This window comes from Xiphophorus hellerii, chromosome 4, assembly GCF_003331165.1.
Source record: "Xiphophorus hellerii strain 12219 chromosome 4, Xiphophorus_hellerii-4.1, whole genome shotgun sequence".
Classification (NCBI taxonomy): Eukaryota; Metazoa; Chordata; class Actinopteri; order Cyprinodontiformes; family Poeciliidae; genus Xiphophorus; species Xiphophorus hellerii.
Genome location: NC_045675.1, coordinates 33,212,725 through 33,224,862, shown reverse-complemented (window position 1 = coordinate 33,224,862; position 12,138 = coordinate 33,212,725). Strand labels below are relative to the sequence as shown.

Genomic DNA, 12,138 nt, shown 5'->3' with positions numbered 1-12,138 from the left:
GTTATTCTAAGTAGTTAAAAAAAATTCTGTCTAAGGAAACCCAGCAGATTCCATCAAGTTATTGACTTGCAGCAAATATAGGAAGCAGGCTGCAGCCTGGCTGAGGTTCTGTTCCCTCTGTACAGAGCTCTGAGAGGCGACTGTGATTGGTCAGAAGTTTGTGGGCAGGTTTTATGCAGAACTGCGCTCAGACAGTAATATTGACATTTAGCTTCAACTAGTGCTCTTCCATGACCTGCTTTTTGTATCCGCAGGCAACATGAATCTGACATGGTGATGAATTATGTGCATTTGTACGGTTAGTTACTAAATAATTATAAAAACCGCCAAATGACTAAAAACTCCTCCACTGAGGAAGCTGTCTGCAGAAAGGTGGCGCTGTCTCAGTGACTGCTTTGTAAAAGCAAAACAGAGGATGCAGGTTCAGAGAGCAATTCCATCTATGCATGGATTAATATTTAAAGTTATATAAATCTGACACTTTAAAGCTACAGTATGTAACTTTTATAAAGAATATATTTTTTACATACAGTATTTGTTCAAATGTTTTGACAGTTTGTTATGAGGAAGATAATCTGTGAAAACGTCGCTCTCCTCCACCTCCTCCCTGAGCTACCATTGCCATCTGGAGAGAGATGCCACACTAAAATGTGATTGATTAACTGAAATTTAGTTTTTAACATGTTTTTTGTTCCAGTAAAAAAAAAAAAAAACCCTCAACAAATCTTTGTGGTTTATCATTTTCAAAGTAACAACATTTCTAGTGAAAATTCCCAGTAGAATTAGCAAACAAGGACTTATTTCATGTTTGAGGCAGTGTGCAGAAGTAAATGAAGAAGTCAAAATAATAGCTTACATAAGAGTAGTTTAGGTATTTCCACTCCTTTTCTTATTTGACACAACAGCTCAAAGAAATCCATCAACTCTAAAAATAGTGAGTGTGACAAAAAAAGAACAACACACAGACACAGAACAATTATTTTGGATTTCTACAGTAGTTGGAATTAGACACTCGCCCTGCTGGCTGCTGGCCCCCGGATGATCTCATGGTTTAGATATGCAGCTTAAAGTCGAAAAGACAAAAAAAAATTGTAAAAAAGCTCAAAGGTAGCTAACAGAGAGATAATAAAGTAGTGGATTATTTTGTATCATTAATTTGATTAATCTGTTGTACAGTTTCATTTTATCCTGGTTCATATCTTCACTCAACACTTTTTTTTTATCACTTAGGAGATTAACATGAGGGGAGGTTTTGCTCTAGAATTAATATGTGCTAATATCAGCAGTGTTGTTGTTAACACTGGGCTGCAGACTCTGTGTTTCAGACTCCTGCAGTCTAGTTGGACCTGCAACATCACCAACTTCCTGTCAGTCACTTTGTGTTTGTCTGTCATGTCGCTCCAGTTTAACCGGGGGTCTTGGTCCGGTTCTCACCTGAGGCAGCCAGTGGTATTGTTGAAGATCTCTCTCTCAGACGGGTTCAGAGGGATGCTCTTGCAAAGTGGAACCAGAATTTTCTCAGTTAGAAGTGGCAGCGCTTCCACAGCCAGCCTGTCCTTCAGGTTGTCTCTGGAGGACAGATTCCAAAGGACACCTAACACAGAAAAGACCGGAATGACTAGTGACACACACACACACAAATACATTTCTTTTTTTAACACAGACTTATACTGTGGTGCATATTTGCTGACATAACAAGCTTCCTCCGATATTGGGACGTTACATTCCTACCTGTAATGGTCTTCCACAGCTCCTCGTCATGTTGGCTCAGGACGTTGACCAGAGCCATCAGTCCTCCTGCCTCTATCAAGGCGGCCTTGTTGTCAGCATTCTCATATATGAGATTACGTGTAGCCGCTGTAGCGTAGCGCTGCACCTCTAAATGGTCACTGGAGAAAAGCTGCACCAGCGCTGGAACACCACCCAGAGCGCGGACCTCGGACACACACAGAGAACCTCTTACACACTTTGCGCTTTTATCAAATCTATCAAAACTAAACTTTGAGTTTGGAAATGACTGACATCCCCTCCTGTACACAAACCTATCAGAAAAAAATATTTGACCTTTTGTTCTAATTCTGATTAAGTCCACAGAGTAACAATAACACTCTCAGAGTAATTTAATGTTTATGCAGCAGTTTTTGGGAAAACTGGACTCTTGGGAATAACAAGAAAACAAAACATACAGTGTGTGTGTGAGGGTGTGTCTTTTAGGGAAAAATGCAGAGACGTCTGACCATCTATCAGTTCATGTCCACTTATTATTAGAGCTACCTGCTAGTCTAATATTATTTGCATGAGGAAAAAAACTGTGTGTGCAGGGAACCAAAAGATGCTTTAGCCCAGGGAACCACACTCTACTAACTGTGTATATATTCAGTGTGAACTAGTTGGAATATAAATCATTTTTAATGTTTTCTAAGAAACCTCCAGAAAAATCGGAAAACTGAACAATTTTAAAACTAAACTCTCTAACGTACATTATTAGGCTTGACCAACACAAAGTAATGAAATGGAAGAACATTTCTACATGTCTGTCAAATGTTTTTACAAATAAAAATCAAGAATATATAGCCTGCATAGCCAGTTAACCCCTGTTACATTAACAAACATAAATGGGCAACAAATATAACCACAAACCATCAAACTTAAAGTACCTGGTTCTTGGCATCGTTGCTATGGTAACATTGGTGTTGTATATAAGCAGCTCCCAAAACTTGCAGAGAAGTATTTGATTCGGAAAGATATCTGACAGCTGTGGGCATGTCAATGCTCTGCATCCTACACACACACACGCACGCACACGCACACACACACACACACACAAGAGAAAAAGACTATAATAATGCAGATTCATTTCATATGAAACTGTTTTAATAAGCCAGCAGCAGTTCAGACAGTTAGAGAGGATCTCTGCAGACCTAATGTAGTTAATCTGGTTAGAAATGTGGGACAGTAAATATTTCACTTGGCTGTGATGTTTTGCACTTTGTACTAAATGTCCTCTACAGTCAATGATTTTCTTCCACATCTATAGATAAACAGGAGACCTGTCCTCTGTCCCTGTCTGTCCCTCACAGACTCAGTCTTTATTATTATCACCTGTTTAAATAATCTAAATAATCATCTAAACAACCTTCTTGGGAAAGTGTTGAAAAACTACGTGACTGAATGTAAGATTGAACTTAAAGTTGGTATAAAATCATGTCAACATTTATGATTTATTTTTGTTTATTGGTATTTAAATGCTGTCATGACGACGTGCTTTGGGCAAGTGTTGGACATGTCAAATCATTAAGACTTTTTAGAGCTATTTTGTTTCCTTTCTCAGCCACTTCAGTCTGACAGAGTTGTTGTGCAGGAACCAGGCCTGGTTCTGACTGATCAGATCTGATCAGTCAGATACGATCAGTATTCTGACTGATACGATCTTCTTCTGACTGATATGTGACAAGCAATCTTGTGCGGAAAGTTTTTATAAACAGACACATTTGTTCGTGAATCAGAAGCAGACAGATAAAAAAATGAACTAAGTGTTCTCACTCTGCCAGAGGATCGTTGCTGTGTATGGAGGCGGCATCCATGATATCTGCTCCCTTGCCGACGCTCCTCAGAGAGCGCAGCGAGGCGGCCCGGTGCAGCTGGGCGTACTGGGCCGTGGCGTGGTTGGTCCTGGAGGCATGATGCTGCCACTGCCCTGTCATGCTGTCCCCTGCACTGGTGAAGCCCCGGCCGTTCCCCAGCCAGGCCTCTGGCCCCAACGCAGAGCTGTGCTGCTGGTAGTACTGCTGTCTGTTGGTGATTCTGTTGATGATGCGATGAGATGGACCTTTATAGGTGTACTGGTAAGGCAGCTCCTCATCCTGCCAGGGCCCTCTCTCCTGGGCCAGGACCCCACTCAGGGACCGCCTCAAGCTCCCGGGTGGAGGAACGCTGAAGGGCACAGAGGAAGGCTCTGGGTGGAGCGGACGGGCCATGGGTAGCGCTCTGTGGTCGTCCTGGCACAGGGACTTGGAGCGTTGGCTTCGACTTTGCATGTGAGAGGTGTGGAAGGTGGTCTGGATGGAGGCGCTTTCTTTATGCCTGACCTGAGAGCTGCTGGACATCCCAGAGGCCTGAGACGACACTGCAGACACCTGCAAGGTGGTTGGTCAGGGAAAAGCAGATCTTAAGAGACTTTTCTCACAGGAACAGGAAATAAGATTTGTTATCAAAACTACACAGATGACACACTGTTCTATATTATGATGTCACCAGGTGACTGAACCATCCAATCACTGAACAGATAAATGTGTGAATGTGTCATAACTTTCTCCAGCAGAAAAGAAATAAAACTGAAGTTATTATATTTGGACCTAAAGAGGAACGATCTAGACTCAACGCACAGCTTCAGTTATTACAGTTGGAAACTAGAGATCAGAAACCTGGATGTAGTGATGAAACCTGAACCTTCAAAGACACATGAATACAGTTACAAAATCAGTCTTCTATCACCTGAAGAACATTTCCAGGATTAAAGGACTGATGTCTCAGCAAGATCTAGAGAAACTAATCTATGTGTTTACCGTTATTCACATTGATTCCTGAAAAAGTGTCTTCTCAGGTCTGCCTAAAACATCAATCCTCCAGCTGCAGCTGATCCAGAACGCTGCTGCTGGAGTTCTGACTAAAACCAGTAAGATAGAGAACATTACCCAGTTCTACAGTCCTTCCACTGAGAGAATAGACATCACCGAACGGCTTAGAACCAAAATAAATTATAGATCTGCTGTTGTTGCATCAACCTTCCAGACCTCTCAGGACTTCTGGTTCTGGTTTTGCTCTGCATCCAGAACCAAACATGGAGAAGCAGCATTCAGTCTCTACACTCCACAAAACTGTAACAAACTTCCAAAAAATTGCAAAACTGCTGAATCACTGAGTTCCTTTAAATCGGTGATAAAAACCCAGCTGTTTATTTGTTTTTGAACCATAGAAGCGTTTTTCATGTAAAAGAAAATCCTTTGAGGGTTGAACGGCGCCGTATGTCTCATTTTATTTCATAATTAATTAATTAATGGAGCACTGATCAACATACTCCATGTGTATCGATGATTTAAACAATTAACAAGATGCAATGTCTTTTACTAGTTTCACAATTGTTGACTGCATGATGTGTTTATGTTGTGTGTTTTCATGATGTAAAGCACTTTGAACTGCTTCTGCTCCACAAATCAACTTGATTGATTGATATTTTTGATGAAAACTCAGCAAGTTTTTATAGTAGTGGACTACACACCAGCATGGTTAGTTTTCATTACAGACTGGTTGCTGATCAGCAGGAAGTTGACTGTGGCATCTGTATTGTTACACGGGTCAGTTAAATGCGTAGTCAGGCATCCTGTTTAGATTTAGTCTTTGTTCCCAGATGTGCAGATTGCAGCTTCCATGCTTCTCCTGACCCTATTGGAAACAGAAGGAAACTCCTACGCTCATTGTGCTTTTTTTTTAAGTGTGTGGGAGGAAAAGTGTGTGCAGAAAATGAAAACAGTTAAGATACAACTCTGTGGGAATCTATGGCTTGAGGGAACGTACTATCTTCTGATGGTTTGCAGGGATTTGTGTTGGTCAGCATCACTGCACTGGAATGACCGCATGTCTGCGTGTGATTCAGCTCCAGTCTGAACATCAGTCCTAATCCTAATCACTATGCTGACTGTTTCACTGTTAAACCTCAGAGTGTCTGTTAGAAAAACACCCAACAAGTTTGACTTATCTGAGAGGGCTGATAGAGAAAAGCCTCTTAAAAATGGCAACAAGTCAGTTTTGCAAAGTTGCATCTGAATAAACCACAAGATGACTGGATCCTTATTCTTAGTAATTGATTATTTGGACAAAGGAACATTCCGCAAATTTTTCATTTAGCCATTTAAACTTTTTAATACAGTAGAAAAACATTAAAAGATGCAAATAAATCATTTATTTCCAGTGAAGTTTCTTCTGCCTAATACTCAATACCAGCATTCCTTTAGTGAACACTTGATCATTTGTAGCAAAGGAAGCATCTGCAGCCGAACAATCAAGTTTTAGTTTTAGTGAACAAACAGACATGAAGAGCGTTTTAAAAACTACTTCCAGTTATGCATGACTTTGTGCTGGAGTGTCACATTAAATCCCAGAAGAATTCATTCAAGTTTGTATTCATAGTGTGACATAATCTCATACCTTAATTTCTTTCAAGGTATTTTAAAATAGTTGCATGTTAAATGCATAATTTAGAATTGTTATTAATAAATATTCCTGTAGACTTATTGTTTGTATCATGTTGGTATGTGAAGCTTCGTACTCACAGCCATGGGACGAGTGGGTGTGGTGATCATGGACCTGGAACTGAAGCCATGAGCCTGGGGAAGACTTTTTACTTCAGGAAGAATGTAGTCTACAGAAAGGAAAGAGCAAAACACATGTTATTTATTTGAAATATATCACATTAAAACATAGCATCATACATCGGTAGGAACACTGAGGCATTGTTTACAACGATTCCATCAGCCAATCCTGTCAGAAAGCAAGATGCTACTGAACTGACTTTAACCATGCCTCATTGGACAAAACTCTACACAACTTCCAGCAGTATGTTGACTGTCCCACCAGGGAAAACAAAATGCTGGATCTCCTGTATGCTAATGCCAAAGATGCATACAGCGCCACAGCCCTGCCCCCCCTTGGCAGGTCAGACCACATTTTGGTAAGGATGACTCCCAAGTATGTCCCTCGAGTGAGTAGGCAGCCTGTGAGCATCAGGACGGTGAGGAGGTGGACACAGGAGGCAGCTGAGGCACTGCAGGACTGCTTTGGGTCGACAGACTGGGATGTGCTCTGTGGGCCTCATGGGGAGGACATCGACAACATGTCTGACTGCATCACGGAATACATCAGATTCTGTGAGGACACTGTCATGCCAGCCCAGACCGTGCGCTGCTTCTCCAACAACAAACCCTGGATTACCAGTGACCTAAAGGCACTTCTAAACAAAAAGAAGATGGCTTTCAGGTCTGGAGATAAGGAGGAGCAGAGGAGAGTCCAGCGTGAACTCAGAGAGACACTGAGAACATGCAAGGACAACTACAGGAGGAAGCTTGAGTCCAAACTCGAGCAGAACAGTGGGAGAGATGTGTGGAAAGGAAATCATCAGGAAAGCTGGCTCTGTACTGGGACTAAGGCTGGAGTCCCTGGAAACTGTGGTGGAGAGGAGGACACTGAAGAAGGTTCTGTCTATTATGGACAATAAACAGCACCCTCTCCACCACATAGTGGACAGACAGCGGAGCACCTTCTCACATAGACTGCTCCAGCTCCGCTGTCGTAGGGACAGATACAGGAAATCCTTCCTGCCACATGCCATCTCACTGTACAATAAAAGCTAAATCATTGTTCTGCACTAATCAGTCCGATTTTGCACAACTGCACTGTGGCACACTTGCTGTACATATATTTACATATACATATCTACATTTTTTGAATCTTGCAAGGACTGCTCTTAAGCTGCTTTTTATATTAACAGCATTTTATATTTTTACAATTTATAGTATTTTATATCTTATTTTTTATTTTTATTTTATCTACATCTACTACTCAGTGGTAGTTGTTATTGTGTCTTGTCTCTATGCTGTAACTGCAAAGTAATTTCCCTGCTGGGATGAATAAAGTACTTCTGTTCTATTCTATTCTATATTCTATTAAATGAGTCCATCTGCTCACATCCACAGAACGATGCTGATTATTTACTTCTTTTTTTCTACATTTCTGAATTAAATGAAATAATTATAATTGGAGTATTTGAAATATGAATTGCCGCATATGAGATGTGAGACATCAGGAAAAGAAGTAATAATTTAACATTCTTATCACAGAACAATTAATTAAGTTTCATTCAGTGTCAACTGCAACTATCTGGAGCTCTGTCACAGCTTTTAAGGAGGAACACCTAGAAAGTTAGACACTGTCCAAATCCTCCATCAGGCTTTTCTAAAGCTGAAAGGAAATACAAGCACAAGACGCATGGCACAGCAATATTTTATTTGCTTTCAGTACAAAACACAAACTAAACACTGACTAGACATGTAGATAGGCTGCAGAAATAAAATCTGAATGCAAATGACAGATATTGTTCCTCAAATGCTCATGGTAGCCAGCAGATGTGCCCCGGGCCAAAACTGCCTCTGTTACTGTTATTTATGTTTTTGACAAGCATAGGAATTCGGTGTGGTGAGGGAATGCATATTTAATAAAATGAAAAAGAAAAAAAGAAAACATACAAAAACTGAAGATGCTACAGGAAAATGGCAAAGACACAAAACACAACAGCAAACATGAGGGAGACTGCAAGAGGAGGATCAGAAAGAACCAGAGAGGAATCATTCAACTAGACCAGGAATGTCAGACTCCAGTCCTCGAGGGCCACTGCCCTGCAACTTTTAGATGTGCCTCTGCTGCACCACACCTGAATAGAATAATTAGATCATTAGCAAGGCTCTGGAGAACTGATCTAGACAAGCAGGAGGCAATTAAGTCATTTCATTCCAGTGTTTTGTACCTGAATAACCCAGCCAGACACCAGCTGAACAATTCACTCAAGAATAATGACCATAGAGCTCTACTGGGTACAGGAGGGAGAACAAGAGCATGACTTCACAACAAGACACTCAGCAGCACGCCTGAACTTCACTTTCCAAGGATAACAGGAATGTCCATGGAAGAATAAACTGAGTAAGTCATCTTTACACACAAAACATCTTTGGATTGGCGAAGCATCCAGTATAAGCTCTTAGGATTCAACGTGTTGGTGTTACCGACTGTGCCACACAGACAGCATGTTCAGCGTGACCCGGTGTGTGTGGAAGATGACATCATGTAAACAGAAGTGCATGGAGCAATTCCAGCTCTCATTTTAATGTTACCCTGGACACCGAAAGCATAATGCTTTTCCATACAGCTCACTGCAACCACATGAAGAACCACACAAAGGAGAGAGTTAACTGTGGAAAGACAACAAGGCACACACCCCCCCACACACACGCCCACCCCCCCACACAGAAAATACAAATACTGCAGGCTGGAAGGAAGGAGGGAGGAAATACTGCTGGGTGAGGCCCTAGGCTGCATGCCTGAACATCAGCATCACCACATCACAACTAACTGATACCACCAACACAGAAATACAGTGTGAGCAGAAATATGAATAACAACACAAACAAGTTAATGACACAAATCACACACATGTTCTGAGGGACTCAACAAGAAAGTGCAGTCAAATCATTTTACATAAAGAGAAAAAAAACTAGAGATCTATTTTTAAGAAAAGTTCAACAAAATACAATCTAACTTTCTTCTAGCTTGTTGTCCTGTTTGTGATGTTTAAATAATGCAGTGTGGCTTTTGGATGTCAGTCATTATTAAGCATTTAAGGACAGCATTCACCTCTTTTCCATCTATCAGGATTTTTTCTGCAACAATGTGACAAAGGGACCCAAAACTGCAGCATGTGCAGTTGCAGTTGCAGCATTTCCAGCTGCTGCAGTTCGATTTCACACTGGACTCTGTCAAACCAAACTAACACGTTGAGCAACCTGTTCCCCTCCTCGCCTGTGGTGGCGCTGCACCGAGAACCACAGAAGGAAACGGCACAAAAACCTCTGAAGAAAACACTGAGGGCAACTTCCTTCTTTACTAAAAGTAAACATGCGGCGTCAGAGATTAGTGGTTGTAAGTGTTTGAAGTCAGAGGAGGATGGTGACCACACCAAGAGTTTCTTCCCTTTTATGTCCATAGCAGCCAAAGACACAGTGGTATTCCTTGCAGCATTCATTGTCATGCATGAAGATGATTTTGCTACAGAAGGTTCGGCTCTTCTTGTTGAACCATGAAAGAAAGTGATCAGTCAGAAAGTCCATATACTTTGCTGAGGTCATTTTCCCACCTTCAGGGACTCTGAAGGGGCCGACCAGCTCTCTCTCTCTCTCCCCATGATTTCGGCCCAGAAAATGACTCCACCACCTCCTTGCTGATGTCACAGTCGTGGTGGCCATCCACCACCAATCCACTACTGCGTCCATCTGGACCATCCAGGGTTGCACAGCAGTCATCAGTGAACAAGTCTGTTTAAAAATGAATCTTCATGTACGCCGGGCCCACTGTGACCGTTTCTGCTTGTGAGCTCTGGTTAGGGGGCCCAATAGTAGGTTCATGCACCGCAAGCCTCTGGAGGATCCTCCACCTTGAGGTTCCAGCAGCTTCAAATAACTGTTTGTTGCTTTGTAAGGGCATTTTAACAGCTGCTCTCTTAATCTGATGAATTTGTCTAACAGAAACCTTCCTCATTTTGCCTTTATCTGTACAAACCCATCTTTGTTCTGAATCAGCCACAAATCTCTTCACAGTACGATAACGCTTCGCTTCAGTTTTCGTTAAATATCTAATGTTTTCATATCTTGTCATACGGCACCACACTATCTGATGATTTTCATCAGAAGAGATCCTTTCTCTTTCCCATATTGCTTGAAACCTGTGGCCTGTTTAATAATGTGGAACATCCTTCTTAAGTAGATTTCCTTTAATTGAGCTCATCAGACAAACTAATCAACCCAGCTCTCTGAAATTAATTACCATCTATAAATTTAATAGCACAACAAAAAATTTAATCTTTATGACACTTAAATCTAATTTGCATAATAATTTGGAACACGGTGTAGACTTATGTATTTGTTTTGGTTGTATTACGCAGAATTCACTGTGTTTTAGTTCGCTTCCTACTTTGGTGCGTTCTCCAGTCCACTTGGCGTTCACATTCATTCAAACCACACCACAGTTCACTTCAACCGAACCCAGACCAGAGTTCACTTCTGTGCTCCCCAAACAAACCGGACATCCTGGACAGACGAACTGGAATTCCAGCCTGTTTAGTATGAATGCACACTAAATTAGTACAACCCATTAAATATCTCACTTATATCAATGTCTAATGTTTTGTACTAATTATATCTAGGAAGTAGAGGGAATTATTTACAGGCAAATACATATGATTCAACATGTTTGATTTATTAAGCCAATGACAGCAAACATAAATGTATTTTCTACTTGAGGAAAAAGTTACCCTGGCCTATTAGCTAGTGCTATCACCTTTGGTTGTAATGACTTCAGAGATTCCAGCCTATGTTGGTCTGAGGAAAGTTTGTCATATTTCTCCATTTCGCCTGAGCGATGTCTGAGGGAACTGACTCCATTCTAGGTCTTTAATTTACTCATTCTCAGCCCCAGTCCTGGTATGTTCAGGGTCCAGTTTTGTACAGATGATCCCTCTGATACCAGGTAGAATCCATGGTGGATTTTATGATGGTGAGTTCACACGTCCACAGGTAGTATGAAGATCTTTTCCTGGAATGCTGTGTTTGGTTTATGCCAAACATCTGCTCCAGCCTAAAAATCATTCCACTTTTCACTCATCTGTCCGAATAACGTTATCTCAAAGTCCAGCTTTTCTCTCTGGCAGACGTTGGTCTGCTTTCACATGTAAACTTGTGCTTGTCTCTGTGATTGTACAGGTATGAACTTCCACATTAGCAGAGGCAGGTACCAGCTGTAGGTTCTGATACGAACCTCAAAGGTTTTAAAAATTTCTTTTAGCATCTTGTGTTCTGCACTAGAGCTGAAGCAGCTTGAACGTCCAGACCTGGGCAGGTTGGTTGCTGTTTTGAAATATTTTCACTTGTAGGAAACTTACAGTAGAATGGCTGATTTCAACTTTTGTTGAGTGCTTACTGAACTCGTTACTTTCTGAAGGCCTCAGGCGGCACTTTCAGTTAAACTCACTCTTACTTTAACAGATAGGAGCTCACCAAACTAAAGCTCTGAGAGTTAAGCAGGGCAGACCTTTAAATGACTCAGTAATGATTATCTGATCATTTGTTCCTTATTTTATTTGCTTGTGTTTAATTTTAACTATTTGAGTGTGTGTGGTTTCTTAATTTATTTAAAAATCTCTTTTAAAGCAATTTAGATGTCGAGACCACCTCTTGTATATATTTATACCTATACAGATGTCTATATAGAGTATCATTTAACTTATATAGCTTGTGTGTGAAGAAGTAATGTTTTTACTTT

General features: G+C 41.0%; 1 protein-coding gene across 1 annotated transcript in view; it reads right to left on the bottom strand.

The window, feature by feature from the left end:
• pkp3b (plakophilin 3b) overlaps window positions 1–12,138 on the bottom strand; it is a 28,379-nt gene that overhangs the window by 9,545 nt on the left and 6,696 nt on the right. Inside the window, exons 2-6 of the mRNA XM_032560456.1 lie at window positions 6,330–6,418; window positions 3,544–4,136; window positions 2,658–2,781; window positions 1,732–1,936; window positions 1,435–1,594 (exon numbers count right to left, since the gene is read on the bottom strand). Of these exons, the coding sequence (XP_032416347.1) occupies window positions 1,435–1,594; window positions 1,732–1,936; window positions 2,658–2,781; window positions 3,544–4,136; window positions 6,330–6,418 (1,171 nt within the window). The remainder of the gene's footprint in view (window positions 1–1,434; window positions 1,595–1,731; window positions 1,937–2,657; window positions 2,782–3,543; window positions 4,137–6,329; window positions 6,419–12,138) is intronic.